At 43.0% G+C, this 17,880-nt stretch overlaps 1 protein-coding gene across 7 annotated transcripts in view; it reads right to left on the bottom strand.

Annotated features, from left to right (window-relative positions):
* Nucleotides 1-3,096: 3,096 nt before the first annotated feature.
* DENND1B (DENN domain containing 1B) overlaps nucleotides 3,097-17,880 on the bottom strand; it is a 273,822-nt gene continuing 259,038 nt past the window's right edge. For 6 of the 7 annotated variants that reach the window (XM_088845228.1, XM_055418975.2, XM_055418976.2 and 3 more), the window contains 3 exons: nucleotides 11,827-11,903; nucleotides 10,707-10,923; nucleotides 3,097-9,049 (listed from right to left, as the gene is read on the bottom strand). In XM_088845228.1, the coding sequence (XP_088701354.1) occupies nucleotides 8,555-9,049; nucleotides 10,707-10,923; nucleotides 11,827-11,903 (789 nt within the window). In that variant the 3' untranslated portion in view covers nucleotides 3,097-8,554. The remainder of the gene's footprint in view (nucleotides 9,050-10,706; nucleotides 10,924-11,826; nucleotides 11,904-17,880) is intronic. The other variant, XR_008685007.2, reaches the window with a different exon arrangement.

Raw genomic sequence — 17,880 nt, 5'->3', positions numbered from 1 at the left:
CATTTATTTTGCTCTGCTCTTTATCTGTCATTGCTTCCACTTTCCCTCATCTATTTGCCATGAAGTGATAGGACTTGATGTCATGATTTTAGATTTTTGAATGTTGAGTGTCAAGCCAGTTTTTTCACTCTCCTCCTTCATACTCATCAAGAGGCTCTTTAGTTCCTCTTCATTTTCTGTCATTAGGGTGGTTTCATCTGCATATCTGAGGTTGTTGATTTTTTTCCTGGCAATCTTGATAGCACTATTTAATTTTCAACAGATTTACCTACAGCATATATTGAAAATCCTTTCAGAACCTTGAAATCAAAATGCCCAGGAACCTTTCATTCACCTTACAGGTGATGGTTAAAAAATCAATATTAATCCTCCACAACAGCCTCCAAGAATAGTGTTCCTTTATTTTCATACAGTATGTTCTTTTGCTGTATGTGTATGGTCACCACATTGTTAAATATAATTATTATTGATGAGAAATAATTTTAATTTGCTGTAGTTTTTTTAAAGACAAGTTTCAAGCATCTATCAATCATCCTTTTCTTAGAAATTCAAGTAGTTTTCTAACAGTTTGCCATTAAGCTTATCCCTTATGGAGGAAGCCTGTAATATAAAACAGAGCACTTCTTCCTAACATCTATTTCACAAATTGAGATTTTTGCCTAATGGGTTGTATCCACTTCAGACATTTATCAAATCTCTGAAAACTCAGCTCAATTAAAACTATTTAAGTTTATATTTTGGAGGAAACTGGATAAAATATCAAGTGAATGCCATCAGTGTATTTTGATATTCCAATCTGAGTCCTCAAATTAGAAACTGCAATTATAAAAAGTAATCTGTAAATTTGAAAAACATTGCTCTGATGTTTAAATAGTGCTACTACAAACAAAACACCATGGATATGGATCAGTCATCATTTTTAAAGTAGGTTTATTTCAGTTAGAAAACTGAAGAGTAAGAAGTTTGTTTTGAAGGCTGGTTCTGAAACATGAGCAAAAATGTTGAAGTAGTAGAAAAACATGTGGAGATTCCGACAAGGACACTCAGGTGTTCTCGAAACCCCTGCATGTCAATAATAGGGGCTTCACAATAAAAAGCTCACGGTGTGCCTTCCTTTCCTTTTCCTCGGCATCGCTCAGTCAGCAGGTGTTCCCTTCGTCACCACGCATAGACAAGGTGGTGCTCATCCATCACCCTCAGAGGTGTAAACAAAGCCAAGAGGAAGGGGATAAAGGGAGGGAAAGGTGCCACAGAGAACATGTGTGCACACAACGAAGATCTGCGGAAACTAATTGAGCTGGGGCAGCAGAGAGGGCAATTAATACCATCTTCCAAAAAGATATTGGGTACTCAAAGTTAAAAACTTGCCCGATGCGTTTTGTCAAGAAGCCTTGTCTTAATATCCGCAGGAGAGAATGTGTATTAGGTGTGCCACCTTGATTTCCGTCCTGTGTTCCTGCCCCACAGCATGAAGCTGGATCCCCGTTGGGGTCCCATCCCAGCCAGGCCGCCTGTTGCTATGCGACACGGAGGGTACCACTTGCCTCCTCGGCTCCTCAGTTTCTTCCTGCCTACAAAGGACCGATCACAGCATCTGCTCCGGAAACCCTTGCAGCACCGTCCAGGTTTGTTTTTTTCATCCTTTTGTAAACTGCATTGGTGGTTCTACTGAAGAGGTAGGTTCGAGAGCCACGGGATTCTATAAGATGTAAGATGTTTCTAGTTCTGGTTAATGGTTTTATGCTCTGAACACCCATGTGTTGAAATGAAATCAGATACTTAGGCATATTTTCTCTCTCTCAAATTGCAGCTGTCCTTTGGGACCACAGGGGACACGGGCAAGGGTTGGTTTTAGGATCACCCCCTCTCCGGCCAGATCCAAGGGTTCTCAAGTCCCTCATGTAAAATGACGTGGTTAGTCCTGTATAACCTATGCACATCCCCCGTGTTTTTGAAATAGTCTCTAGATTTCCTGTAATACCTGATTCAGTGTAAGTGCCATGTAAATAGTTGCCAGAGGGGGACACATTTAAGTTTTGCTTTTTGGAACTTTCTTGAATTAGTATTTTCAGTCTGGGTTGGCTGGACCTGTGGGGATGCATGGATACAGAGGGCTGACTGTATGTGGCAGCGGCAATGTACACAAAGGTTTCTTGACATTACAAATTCATTCTAAGGACAGACACTTCTGTTTTAAATAGAGGAATATTCAGTGAAATCAGGTGACAGGACCAAACCAGTGGCAGAAATTGGGGAAGGTCTTAATTCACCTGGAAACCTTCCATAGTTCACTATTTAATTTTTACCCTATTACTACAGTATTTTCCATAAATGTGTAAAGTTTTGTGTGTTCTATAATTCATTGTCACTTCTAGGCAAGGAGATTCTCACTCACGGCAAAATAACACTCTGAAAAGAATACTCTCGTTTTCACATAAGGAAAATCCAGCCGGGTTTCTGTATCTGAATCTGCATCTGTAAAATTAAAACTGCATCATTTTTCTCAAGACACTGACAGAGGTCCTGAGACCAACCTCTGGACAGGAGCAGGCACAGTGTTAGAAACCTGTCAGTTAGTTACATCTTAGGACTTCAAGGACACTCTCTTTTCTCAAGGGCAGACCTTTGCTTCTGTGCAAAGTTCAGCATATCATTCCCAGAAATTCTGCACCCAAGGGAACCATCATGCTTAATTCAAGCTTGACTTTTGCCCTAGGTGGGCCCTTGAGAGCCCCTGGAAATCAGCGCCCCTGCCCAGGCTGGGGAGTGCTGCTGACACACTATCTCCTGTCTGTCCCTCTGTGGCTCTTCCATGAAGGTCAGTAACTCCTTGTCTGGCTTGGCTGCTAGCCCTGCTCTGCTGACCTTACTGACGTGGACGAACCTCTTCTGTCATTACTGAGCCTCATGAAGTTGGCTGCCCGGACATGAGACACTGGATGCCTCCCTCCCCAGCAGGCCCGCCAGAAGGGCTTAGGCCTGGGTTTAGGCCGCAGCACTCCTAAGGCTCTGAGATGAAGGGGCAGGGGTCCTTGTGACAGGGGACGCTGATGGGAGAGCTGGCCATTCATTACAGAAGAGTCACCCCGGGCAGGCTTGATTATGACCAACTTTATTTTCAACCTGCATTGTTGGGCACTTCATGGTAACATGTTGTTCATCCAATATTGACTTTTGCATATATTTTTAAATCCCCCTAACAGTACTTTTACACTCAGTGTCCTCCCGACAGTAGTCAACGTCAGAGATGATTTATCCTGTAGCCGCAAGGATGCGAGGTCTCGATGATGGGCAGGTGTGTTCAGGTACGTCATCACGTCTAGACAAGGCTCAAGCATTTCAGTCCTTCCAGACAGTTATTCGTTTAAAGCAAGAGAAAGAAGCTTTGGAAAAGTTCTGTTTTTAACCTCACATGTACCTTTTGTGTAAAAAGCTTCGTGCATTTTAAACTGTAGATGTCATGCAGTTCACATTTGTTTGCTCTAAGTACTAAATCGGAACAGATTCAAGAAATGTCATTTTTGGTATATAATTATTCAGTGGTTCTCAGAGTAACCACGTGGAAACTAGACCATCTGAAGGATGGTGACTCGACACACACGGTGTATCCAGGATGCACAGAGTCAAATTTTGTCCTGGAAGTTATGTAATATACCAAAGGGCAGAGGTGTCAACGTACCTCAACAGGGCTCTCTTCTGAGACATGGAGTAACACAGAGACGAAGAGGCTCAGAGGTTTTATCGTATCAAAGAGGTAATCATTTGTGACTTAGCAATCTTTTATGATAAAAGACTGCTATAGTTTAAATTACTTCATTTAAGTCTGGTTTGAAAAAATATAGCTTTCTGGATAGAAAGCGTCTGGTTAAGTTTGCTGTTCAGTTCAGTACCTTGTTCTGTTTTTTTGGTATGCTTGCAAGTCACATCCAGAGCTACAGATTTTCCACAGTGCTTTTCTGCCTCATTCAAGTATAATAAAAAGTAGAAATCTATAGAAGCTCTAAGGTTAAACAAACTGTACATTATACAAAAATTAACTTAATTTACAGTCAAAAAGTATTGGCAATGCCCTTTATAAATCTTACCAGAGATGCATCACAAAGGATATTACAGTCATCACCGTACAAATGCCATCTCAATTTACGTGGTACAGAACTGAGCATTTGTGAAACGTACAAATGAAGAATCAGCGTTTTGCACTATATACATTTCTTTCAAAGTAACAGTATTGTCAAACTAATCTAAGGTTCAGGATTCTCTTATTGCATATTCATTGTTGCTGAGGCAGTTAGTTATGATACAATAATGCAATATTCATAATTATTTTAAATAAACAAAAACATTTCTCCTGCCAACAGTAAAAAGTTTTTCTTTTCCCCAAAATCACATGGAACATTGCTACATACAATTTTACACAAATACTGAAAAACATGACCTTAAGGCATCTGCTTGAAAAGCAGATGTGCACATTTATATGAACTAAATTATGCAAGAAAAAAAAATATTGCACAAAATCCTATATTATTTTCAAGATAAAATATGCTTCTTTCTAAATACACATAATTCCCTATCTTGACCAAATCAAAACATGACTGATTTGCTCAAAAGAACTCTGCCTCTTAAACAAGATTTAAGGAACAGACACTAACAAATTCCTGGGCTAGAGAGAGGAAAGACATCAATGCTGACAGAGTTTGTAAAAAACCATCTCCTATATGAAGAAGTGCTTTGGGGGAGTTAGGTTTGGGGTTCATTTTACATCCTTTCATTTATGTTCTGATCTACAGCTATCCACCCAGAATCAAGATCTTGTATGTGAAACAAAATGGAATTCACATTAGAAAATTTTTTCATGAAAATAACCTTTTCCTAAAAATCCAGATATTCTAGAAAAAGAAGGAAGATCTACTAATTATGACAACAGTCACAGTTTTTTTTTTCCCTCTTCACCTTATTTCAGAAATGATGAATTCATTAGCATTCCTGGGTCTTGTTTGTTAGGATACAAGTACAGACTCCACAGCAGCACTGTCGCATACAGCTTTAGAGTGTGTGGGGTGCAGGGAAAGTGTTTGCAGAGAATGCTGTTATCAGGGTAAAGACAGCAAAAACTCCTTGCCATCGACAGGCGTCCACATGCTCAGTTCATCCTGAACAGAGTGGAGCCTGGTCTCAGGTGGTCCCAAGGGGCCGCGTTCAGCACCGAGTCTTGCTGCCTGGGTACAGGGGGTGCTGGACAGCCAGCTGGGTGAGAACACAGGGCTTCTCAGAGCCTCTGAATCTGTCTTTTAAGAGCAGGTCTCCTAGACCGCAGCATTCTTGCACGTCGTATAACAGTAGAGAAAGATGGTACAGTGGTTCTGTACTTAGGGCATGTTTTAGTTTAAGCAGCTTTAAAAGGCTTTTGTTTTTGGTGATAGAATCTTGGCTGAATAATTCCTAAGCAAAATATATTATCATCATTGTTATTATTAACAGAGATTTGCAATTCCTTTTCTTTTAATTAGCTCCTGCACAGCAGGGACTAGGCCAATTCTTTTATTTCCATATGTCCATGAACAGTACCGAGAGTGGATAAGTTATTTCTTAAACAAATGAGTTATTAATTTTTAATCAGAGAAATAGTCATGCTAAATTTTGGTGCCTTTCTAAAATATGCTAAAGTAGGTAGCCATTAAAATATACCACTTAACGACACTTTATGAACCAAGAGTTCCTAAATTCACGCGGGACTCTGCTATCCCCTGAAATACCATGGATGCAATACCTCTGGGGTAAAAGATAGAGTGGGTTTGGGGAGCACGGTGACTGTCTGGAGGCTATATAAAGACAGGCCCCAGAACCAAAGGTCGGACTCTTTTATACAGTTCCGCGTAGGACAGGTGTTGCTCCTCCGGGGGAGAAAAATTCAAACAGGGGAGTTTACACATAATAGAAAATACTGTCTAGTTATAATAGAAAATATGAACATAGTAAGGAAAGAGGTAACATTTATTTCAGAACTCACCTTAATGTCCCTTCATTCTCCCTACAGCCACCATAATACGGGGAAGTCTAGTCTCAGAGCAGACTTTGAGTACTCAAAATGTTAACAGTGGGAAATACGAATACTTGCTGAGTTTTTGTTTTTAATGTGGACTATCAGAGCTGATTTTGTATGTTAAAATAAGGCACAAGTCCAGCTTAAAACACCTTAACATGAATGTGATTTTTCGGTGGGTGACTGGCCTCACCATACACCACGGTCAGACACGTGGGGACGTGACTAAGAGGAGAACTCACATTTCTGAGGCTCTGAAGCTTATTGAGCAAATGGACTAAAACCCAGGTTCTATCAAGGCTACACTCACAATGACCCCATTCTCCAGATGGAGAATTCTAAAGGAAAAAAATGCCTCATTCCAATATTCGTAGTCAAGGGCTACTTTACATTCTTTTCAAAAATTATGAAGAATATCTGCCCAGCAGATTGACAACCAGAGTGAAAGTTTTCCCTTCTCATTTAAAATAGTTCTTCTGATAAATGGACTTTTTATATACTTAAGTAAAATGGAATTTTGTAATGAGTATATAAAGGCAAAATTTAACAAGAACCTTGAATCTTACTTTTGTGTTAAAAAAAAGGATTACAGACTTTTCCCCTTAATACTTAGAGTTCATCCTTATAAGGAAAACAAGATCTGTCTTCCTTCATAAACATGAATGAATAACTGTCCTCCCAAAATATATCCATTAAATTTTGGAGTCTACCTTGTTTCTTCAAATTATTTAAAGACTTATCTGAATAAGTATTTTAAGCAATGTTTTTAACAAAGCTTCTTCCAGGATCTTAACTGAAATTTAAATTCTTATTTCAGTAAATATTCTAGAGCACAGTTTTTGATGGGAGTTCTTGACTGGCTTGTCAAACCTTTCCTAAAATGATAAGAAAACAATCATGATTGGGGATGCATATAGTCCACACACTGAACACGCGAACAACCAAGGAACCACAACATCACTGTTGTTTTTTCCCGATTGCTTCATGACTGGCTAGACTCATAGGAATAACCCATACATGATTCCTTCTCAGGAGAACTTCCCAGTGTGACAGTGAACTTGAGGGAGGAGAGACAACGTCCCCTGCAGAAGAATACCAAGTAACGTGTGTGGGTACCACGCATCAGACCGGAAGCACAGGCCCCACCCTCAGGGAGGCCGTGCATGGAGCCTCCTCCCAGAGACGGCAGGAGGACCGGCAGGGAAGGCGCGGCTTTCCCGGGAGGAGCCCGGCCAGCAGCAACATTCGCAAGCCCCGGGAGCAGGCTGGGGTGACTTTCTGCTGCGAGTCCCTCCCTGGGACCCACCACCCCACCACGACCACAATGCTGGACAGGTGCAGCGGCGCATCCGACAGCAGACCTCACCTGTCCTCCTCGGAACCGCCCAGGTCGTCAAAGACCAGCAGGGTCGGGAGACGGTCACATCCAAGAGGAGCCTGAGGAGGCATGACAGCCATGGGTAAGGTGGGCCCGGGGCAGGATCCCGGGACAGAAACAGGATGCCAGGGGAGAACAAGGAAACCTGCGTGAAGCACAGCTCATGAACTGTGAAGACGCACTGCAGGGATACAGGACCTTAAACACTGCGGACATGCTGAGCAGAGATGCCGGGACGCTGCCCTTGCTTCGCACGGGGCCTGTATATCTACAACTTGCAAAATAAAGTCATCTGAGATGTCATGAAGCATTCTGATAGAGAATTATTAGTTAGGGGAAAAACAGACAAGAATGTTTTTCAACTAGGACACTTTGTTTCATCTGGCTTTTTGGGGTGACTCCTAGTTAGCAAAGGCAAAGAGAGGCTGTGAAGAAATTTAAAGTGTCGTTTGTAAACAGCAGTCATTACTTTCACATTGTAATTCAGCACTTAATGTATTTCGCTGAGTGACAGGTAAATGTGTATACCTTTATACTTTTTTGGAAAACATGGCTGCAGTGTCCCCAAGAGAGCTTTTAAACTTTGAAAAAATGAATTCTGTCCTTGATTTGATGAATTGAAAAAGGCATTATTGCTCTCCAGAACACTTATCTTTCAGAATTTACATGGAATCCCATAAATTAGGTTAAGTATGCTTAATATAGGCTTAAGATTAAGGCAATTAGTGGGTCAACAGTTTCAGGCTAGTTCTGATAGGTTTTGATATCTTAGCCAGGTCATGCTCAACCAGGTTAGTACAGTAGCTACTGGTTATGTGCAAGGGTTAGATGCGTACTTAATTTAAATAAGTGGCATTAAGCACCAAACACTGGGAACTCGGATGTTCAATATATACTTTCAACATACATACATACAAACTCGTACCTGACTGAAGAGCACAGGAGGAGAATTAGCTTTACGTTTAAAAATCAATGGATCATCGACATACCACGAGACGACCGCGCGGACAGGGAAGTGTCCCAAATGAAAACAACTTCAGACAGCAGACCACTCCTTGTTTATGACATGGGGTGGCGGGCTCCGGAACGTCTCCGTGGAAGGCTGGGTGCCACCGATGGGTGCTTCGTTTGCTGACTTAAGCTTGGTTTCCGCTTGCCCTCCCTCCCGAGATGTGCAGGTCTTGTTGGAAAGCAGACGTGATGTGACACAAAGACTCCACCTCCTGAAGCAGCCCAGACCCTGCTGCGGTCTCTGGGGCTTCTTTCCCGTCTTTCTCCCAGGGAACACACGTGGACAGGCGCCGCCCCAGGCCGGGCTCCTGCGGGCCGTCCGCAGGCGGGCTGAGCGTCTCCTGCCTCTCCGCAGGCGGCACTCCAGCGCCCGGAGCGGGGCCCGGCGGCCCCAGCGCTGCGGGCCGGCTCCCCACGCCGAGGGCTCGCTCGCCCGCCTCCTCCTCCAGGATGAACAGAGGGTCGGTGCCCGCGCCGGAGGACAGCCGCTTCCTGGGCGAGGGAGGCAGCTGCCGGCCGAGCAGTGCGCTGTCGTCCTGGCCCCGGTGCCACCTGGCCTGGTCCCCGGAGCCACTGCACAGCAGGGCCAGGTTGCTCTCGCTGGGTGCGTTGGCTTTGTTCTAAGAGGAGAAATGACACGTTTAGAAGAAACGGAAGGCACGTTACTTCAGCAATATTCTTACCCATCCTGAAATCATTCTCTTGCCAGGCTGGGAACTCCAAGTCCCGCCCCGAGGAGACGCAGCCGCGAAGGTGGGTTCGGAACAGCGCCCACGGCCCAGGGCTGCGAAGACAGACACGGCGGGAGAAGGGCACGTGCAACCTGCAGAGTTCAACCCGGATGGTGAGTGTCGGCGAGGACGTGGAGAAGAGGGTGGGCGTGTACACTGATGCAGCCACTTTGGACATCGGCGTGGCCGGGCCTCAAGAAATTAAAATCAGAACTACGATGCGCTGCGAGACGCAGTACGCCCGCTTCCGGGTGTGTCCACTGCAGCACTGTTCACGGTGCAGGGAAGCAGCGGGAACAGCTACAGGTCACTGGCAGGTGAATGGATAAAAAAATGCGCTGTGAATATCACTCACCTGTTTAAAAAGGGGGAGATCCTGCCATTTGGGATAACATGGATGCTGCTGGTGGCTCAGACAGTAACGAATCCACCTGCAATGCAGGAGACCCAGGTACGATCCCTGGGTCGGGAAGACCCCCTGAAGAAGGGAATGGCAACCCACTCCAGTATTCCTGCCTGGAGAATCCCACCGACAGAGGAGCCTGGTGGGCTACAGTCCACGGAGTCACAAAGAGATGGACATGACTGAGTGACTAACATCAGTAAAACCAAGGTTCAGAAAACACCAAGGATGGGCCTGGAGGGCACTGCCCTAAGTGAAGTCAGTCAGGACACAGATACTGCATGATCTCCCTTCTCTGTGGAATCCAGTCAAGCTTGTATGTGTAGCGAGCAGGATGGGGGGTGGTGCTGGGGTGGGGAGGGGAGGTGCAGGAAGGCCGGGGTTCAGTGCCCGGGTGGCGAAGCTCAGGGACCCAGCACACAGCACGCGAACTGGGAAGAAGGCAGCTCTCAAGTACTCTGGTTTCAGAGGAGAGGAAAGAAAAGTAAACTCTGTGAGGTAAGGGATGGCTAATTAGCTTGACTGTGGCCAGCGCTTCACAGTGTATGGGCAAACATCAAATTGTACACCTCAGATGTATACAACTTCTGTCATGATACTACAAAAGAAGCTGAGAAATAAAAAGGATTTGCAAAAAATCCTACCAAATAACTCAAAGAACAAGCAAAGTATTATATAATCAGTGACAAGTTCTGGAATTATTACAGTCAGAACAGGGTAGAAATACTTCTACCTCTCTCTCTTGTGTTTTTAAAGAATCCAGTTCAATCTGCTTAAAGTCTTATGCATTTCTGAAGCAACACAGATTGGATTACTTGAATATGGATTACTTGAATCCATACCCTTACTAAAATATTGTGAAGAGACAAAAAATACAGGAAAAACATGGGAACATTTTGCATTTGAAAGTTCCCCAAGAAAGACAGCTATAAAATTAGGTTGTGCGGAAATAATACTGCTTGACAAAATAATTTCAGTTAATGACGAGAAACACCAGCATTTGATTGGAATTTTGTTACATAAATCATGTCTTAATGATTAACTCTCACGATATTTTTGGAGTTTTGACACTTACCTTCAGGTTGGCCAGCAAGTGAGGTGAGAAAGTGTTCGTTTAATGTCACGGGTTGGAAACTGACTCACCGTGGGCTTGTAGTCTATCTCATCCATCGATCTGAAGAAGTCCAGGCTCTTGGCCACCGCCAGCTTCCCCTGGTCCGAGCTGTGCGTGCTCAGCGTGTCCAGGATCTCACCCAGCAAGTCCATCTCACCCGGGGAAGGAGCCTTTGCTCTTGTTTCAAATGAGTCGTCACTTTCGTAGAAGTAAGCAGAAGCTTCTTCTCCGTCTTCAGACGACACCCTGGAGAAAAACAGGACACGTGCTGGTGACTACGTGGCCCAGACGCTGTTCACGAGCAAGCCCTCACCAACGACTGCCGACCAGTGAGGGGGTCTGAAAACCAACGTGGCATTTCCGTAGAGGGATGGTAAAGGGAGTAACTGGTTCATGGCCAGACTCTATAGTGCTGTACATACCAATTCACACACTGGAAATCCTGAGTGTGTGCACTGAGAAAAACAGAAGTTTATGGCTCCTTACCCATCTGGAAGCACGAGCAAGGCTTTTCAGTCTGATTCGGGCGGATATGGGGGCGATAGCCTTAGAAATATCAGACTGAACACCTGGGACTTTTGTATGGTTTTCCTTTATTTATTCACTTGTTTTGGAGAATGCATCTTCCTTTATGTAAATAAAGACATACTTAATGGGGGGAAAAAAATGGTTCTATCATCCCCAAATAGCTTAACATTGTTTTAAAAGTTCAGCACGTAGTGCTGTTATTCCCCTTACTTTTCGTTGGTTTTTACCACTTTCATGACATCTTTCTCTTCTGACGCCTCCCAGGGACTGAGGTCCCGCCGCCCCTCCCCCAGGTCTGGTTTGTCTCAGATAACCCCTTCCACTGTCCTGCTGTTCACCTGCCCCTCTTCAGTCGGAGGGGAGTAGTGGGCTTGTTTCCCCTTGAACACTATCCTGGGGATTTCTGCAGACATCATTGCTTCCCAGGAACAAGTTATTTCAGGCCTATCCTGCTTTCCCATCTCAAGATTCGTCCCCCATGAGCCTCCCACTACCCCTGGATCCTCCTGCTGAAGACGAGACCGCGGGGAACAGAACCTTTTTTTCCAGCGTGTGCGCGGTTTGAAATCTCTCTTGCCACCAAAGGCTTCGGCCGAACAGAACACGCAACCCACGACTTACTTGCTGGCTCTCTCGGCGTCCTCCTCGTTGTCGGCATCTGGGGCTCCGTCCAGGCTCTTCAGAGGTCTGAGACGTGGCTGCAGAGAGGGGTTGACACACTGGCGTGAGGAGTGAAGATACTTTAAACACCAAATAGTCCCAGAAACTTTAAACAGCAATTTGATACTTGATATGGTAAGGAAGGGCCTCCCTGGTGGCTCAGATGGTAAAGCGTCAGCCTGCAATGCAGGAGACCCGGGTTTGATCCCTGGAGAAGAGAAAGGCTACCCACTCCAGTACTCTTGCCTGGAAAATCCCATGGATGGAGGAGCCTGGAGGGCTACAGTCCACGGGGTCTCAAGGAGTCGGACACGACTGAGCGACTTCACTTTCTCACTTTCTCTTTCTCATGATAAGGAATACTACTTAAAGACATACGCATTCAGGGCTTTCGAATACTACCTAGTAACCCGGAGGATACCAGGCAATATTGATCTAAATGCTTTCTTGCACCTCAAACCAATCAACAAAGTCCCTGGGCTGAGTATATCAACACTTCTGTCCAGTCTGTCAGTCCCTGGTTTAGGAACCCTTGATTTATAGTCACTCCACCAAGCACTCAGCCTCCACTTTCTATAATAATCAATATTTGCAGCCTTGTTTTTTTATCCCCTACCATACTCTCCCTCACACCCAGTATTTTACAGCAATGCTTCTCAATCCCGAGAGTGTGTCTGAGTCTCTCAGAGATGGTAAAGATGTAGGTTCTGACTTTTTGCATCTCTAACTCTTCGGTGAGGTTGGTGCTGTTGGGTCTGGCGGTCACACTCTGAACAGCAAGGTTTTGAATCAAGTCCAGGAAAACCCACCATTTCATCTATAAATACTTCACTGTGTATCTTAAAAGATATTTTTTAGCATTACCAAAGTATCATGACCACACATAGTCACTAACAATTATTTAATGTCTCACATTCCCTTATTACTCCAAATATATTTTAGTGAGCTTATTTGGGCCAGCATCTCAACAAGGTAAGCACTGTATTTGGCTGATTGATATGTCTCTCCTCTCAGAGGATGACGCCTTCTATCTCCCCTCCCCCCATGTCTTCTGGGACCTTTACTGTGTTATTTTACCCTTACTTCCTATAAGCTGGCGATTATATCTGGAAGCTTGGTTGGCTTCCATTTCTGAGTTTGCCTCTGTTTCTGGCAGGAGTTCCCGTAGATGTTGGTATGCACTTCTCAGCATATCGCAGCGGGAGGCACACAGTGGCTCACTTCAGGTGGTACCAAGACTGATTAATGGTTTCAGGTGTAGGCGGCCTGGTGCATCCACTACAAATCTTACCAGTCTTTTACTTGATGGGTTTAGCATCCAATAATTACACTTTTTCAAAAGCAGTGCCTCTATATTTGCTTGTTGGGATTCTATAAAAAACTCTGTTGTATTAACTGTTTGTCTATTCTGAAATACAATATGCCCTAGAAAAAAGTGTAATTCCTTCTTTCCTTATATGTAACAATTTTTAGAGTGCCGCGCTAATGTTGTAACAGTCTGTAAAGGTAAGCCATGAAGGATTCTTTAAAAATTATCATCATTTGTACATATTTGGTTTGGCTCCAACCATCACGGTTATTACTCTTCTTGATGTTCAAATCTGTCCCACTTTTATACTATGCCAAAACCATGTTTTTTAAAATAGTGATCTTTGACAGATTGATCTTAAAATATATACAGGTTATATTATGTGCTTCTGGGTATTTACTTCAAATTAATCCAGAGGTGGGAGAGTGTACAGGTTGGCATGGAAATAAGACTGTGAGCTAATCATTGTTGAAGCTGTACGAAATCTGGGCATTCTTATAAGCGTCTCTTTACTTTTGTATGTTTGAATCAGAGAAGGACTAGAGAAACAACCACAGTCAACAAAATGGCAGTAAGTACATACCTATCAATAATCAGTTTAAACATAAACAGCCTAAATGCTCCAATCAAAAGACAGAGTGTCATACTGAGTAAAGTCAGTCAGAGAAAGACAAATATCATGATGTCACTTGTATGTGGAATCTAAAAAAATGGTACCGACAGATTTCTTTACAAAATAGAAATAGTCACATAGGTAGAAAACAAAGGTATGGTTATAGGGGGTGGGGAAGAGAGGGGAGGGATAAATTGGGAGACTGGGAATGAAACATACACACTACTATACATAAGACAGGTAACTAATTAGAATCTACTGTATTGCACAGGGAAGTCTATTCAATACTCTGTAATGGCTGTACAGCGGAAATGATCAACACTGTAAATCAACTATACACCAGTAAAAAACTTTTAAAAATAAGTAAGTAGCATCTGACAATAAAAAAATATATTTATGTACCCAACACTGGAGCACCTAATTAAATAAAGCAAATATTAACAGACGAAAAGGGAGAAATTGACAGTTACACAGTAATAGTCGGGAACTTAAACGTCATGGACAGATCATACAGACAGAAAATAAGGAAACACACGGACCTTAACACATTAGACACATGGACACACAGAGAACGTCCCACCGCAGGACAGAACACACATTCATGTGCACATGAACACCGAACATTCTCTGCGATAGATCACATGCTAGGCCACCCTCGAATTTAAAAGGACTGAAATATCATTTAAAAACCCTCAAATTTAAAAGGACTGAAATATCATTCCTTCTGAACACACTAGTAGAAAACTAGAAACCAATTACCAGAAGAGAACTGGAGGAAGCAAAACTCATGAAGACAAAACAGCATACTACTAAACAACCAATGGGTCAATGAAGGAATCGGAGAAAATACCAATAAAGTGCCCTGAAATAAATGAGAGTGAAAAGCACTGTTCCAAAATTGATGGGGTGCAGGAAAAGCAGTTCTAAAAGGAGAGTTTACAGCAACAAAGACCTACCTCATGAAAAAAAAATCATATACACAGTCTAACTTTATATCTAAAACACCTAGAAAAAAGAAAAAGCCCTAAGTTAGTAGAAGGAAGAAACCAATACAGATCAGAGTATAAATAAAATAGAGACCATAAAAACAGAAAAGATCAATGAAACTAAGAACTAGTTCTTTGAGAAGCAAACAAAATTGATAAACCTTTAGCCAAATCCATCCAGGAAAAAAGAGGGCCCAAGTTAATAAAATAAGAAATGAAAGAGAAGTTGCAACCAATATGAAGACTCATGGGACTACTACGACGTCTCATATACCAACAAACTGGACAACCGGAAAGAAACAGGTAATTTCCTAGATACTTGCCATCTTCTGAGACTAAATGGGGGAAGAGACAGAAAATCTAAACAGACTAATTACTAACAGTGAAACTAAATCAGTAATTAAAAAACAAAACAAAACTCTCAACAAACAAAAGTCCTGGACCAGAAGTCTTCACAGGTGAACTCTACCAAACATTTAGAGAAGAGTTAATACTCCTTTCTCAGAGTATTCCAAAAACTTGCAGAGAGGGGAATGCTTCTAAACTTAAAGATCAGCATTACCCTGATAACAAGACAAGACAAAGATATTACAACATGGAAAATGAATTTTATTTTTTCAAAACAGAAAATTACAGGCTAATATTCCCAATGAACATAGATGCAGAAATCCTCAACAAAATACTAGCAAACCAAATCCAAGAACACATTAAAAGGATTATATACCATGGTTAAGGGATTTCTTCTCAAGATGCAAGAGTGGTTTAATACCCACAAATCAATCCATGGACTGATGAGTGACAGAAAGGAAAGCATGAATAGAGAAATATGTCTTGTAACCCCTGCTGGGAACGTGTAGTAAGTTTCCTAGAATTTTGGTAATTAGCAATGTTCTTTGGGACTTGCAGTATCACTTGTGGCTCAGATGGTAAAGAATCTGCCTGCAGTGGGTTCGACCTCGGTTCAATCCCTGGGTTGGGAGGATCCCCTGGAGAAGGGAATGGTTAACCAATCGAGTATTCTTGCCTGGAAAATACCATGACAGAGGAACCCGGCGAGCTATACAGTCCATGGGGTCACAAAGAGTTGGACACTTGACAAGTTTAAGATACGTGAGTTAAAGAGAAATCTGGGAAATGGCCTAGAAACACAACCATCACTTACAAGATTATTTCTCTGGGAAAAATATATTTTACCCACTCCCTCTAGAACTCACAATATATATATATATATATATATATATCACAATCCTCTGATTCTAAAGACAAGCCATTATTATTACACTGACCTCTGTGTACACTTACCTTTATGCCAGCAATGGGTGTTGCATTTAATTTTTGATTAAAAACAAAACAAAAACCAGAAACTATGAGGAAGCTGGGACTTTATGCTGCTATTTAACAAATCATCATTGACTATACAAGAAGATAATAAACACGTAACTTAATATGTATGTTTATAACATACTTTGCAAAGCACTCTCTTTCACACACTGGGCTAGGTTCTAAGAATATAGAGTTGAGTCAGGTTGAGTCTCGGAGAAGGTAATGGCAAGCCACTCCAGTACTCTTGCCTAGAAAATCCCATGGATGGAGGAGCCTGGTAGGCTGCAGTCCGTGGGGTCGCTAAGGGTAGGACACGACTGAGCGACTTCACTTTCACTTTTCACTTTCACACATTGGAGAAGGAAATGGCAGCCCACTCCAGTGTTCTTGCCTGGAGAATCCCAGGGACGGGGGAGCCTGGTGGGCTTCCGTCTATGGGGTCACAAAGAGTCGGACATGACTGAAGTGACGAAGCAGCAGCAGGTTGAGTCTCCTGTCTTTAGCAGCTCTAACGAACCCCACAGTAAGTCTGGAGGGACACCAGGGAGGCCCCATCACTGCTCAAGGTCACACACCTTATCAAGAACAGGAACCAGAAAGAGGAACCTGGTCTGCTGCCAGCCCCCTGCTCATCTTCCACAAGTTGCTTTCACATTCTCCAATCTGCCTGCGTGAACTGCAGATTCTCAGTTACTATCGTGCTAACTACAACTTTTTCTTTTCTCATGAAGCTCTCACTTTCCCACAGTCTAAGTCACTTAAATCATAAGCATTTCGCAAGTACCTCTGAATTTAATTTTACATTTTCTAGCCATGCTGGGGTTCTATCAATTTCTGCATACACAGGGGTATTAAACAATGTAACTCATCACGATGACTTACATAAGTTTTCACAACAGAATGAGAATTAGAAACAAAACTGGTTAATACAATGCTTTGCTGTCTAGGAGTGTTCAGTTTTGGCTAACCGAAAGAAGCTTCTGATTAGCAGCTATCATACAGGTACATTCAGTAATTCACTAGGAACTGCAGTCTCCGTACATGGTATGAAGTAACAGTGTCCAAACCCACAGTGAAGGTGTCAACTGCTTGACTACTTCATACCACACAACTGTTAAAGTCACACACAAAAAAGTGAGAAAAATAATTACACTCTGATCAACATGAAGACAGAGGGAAATGAGAACATATGTAACAAAAGTGCCATCAGTCCGGAGCTCACAGGAACCCAGAGTCTCCCTCCATTACAGTTTCCGGTGGGCGTGGACGTGGGTACAGTGCTTTCAGAATTGTTTCCAGCACACCAGGGCCACACGACACAGGCAGAGAGACCTGGTCCCAGTTTTATAAACGGAAGTCTCTGAGGGTTAACTGGCAGGAGGTCCGCTTAGACGGCAGACAGTGCCCTGTGCCCTTCAGGGTGTGCAATGCACACAGCTGACTCCAGGACACCTTCGTCTGGACTCACAAAGCACAGGCACAGCATTATGGAACAGGACAGGAACCAAACTACAACTAGGAAGCAAACACAATCTCAACACACAGAAAAATGAAAGATATACACATTTTAGTGTGCCTGACTACAGGTTTTGAAAACCTGTGCGCATTATTTTTCTAACAATGATGATTAATAGATCCCAGTGGAATGGATTTTGTATACTGTAAGTACTCAGAGAAAACTATTCTCTTTCAGGTCTGGATAGGAATTTCACAGTAACGGGTGTACAGTGGGAGACTTCCCAAGGGCCAATGAACACTTCATCGTAAGTTATTACCTAGAACTC

The sequence above is a fragment of the Moschus berezovskii genome, chromosome 17 (genome assembly GCF_049115385.1).
Source record: "Moschus berezovskii isolate FMDL1 chromosome 17, NW_MosBer_1.0, whole genome shotgun sequence".
Taxonomy (NCBI): Eukaryota; Metazoa; Chordata; class Mammalia; order Artiodactyla; family Moschidae; genus Moschus; species Moschus berezovskii.
This window is presented reverse-complemented; position numbering and strand designations above follow the sequence as displayed.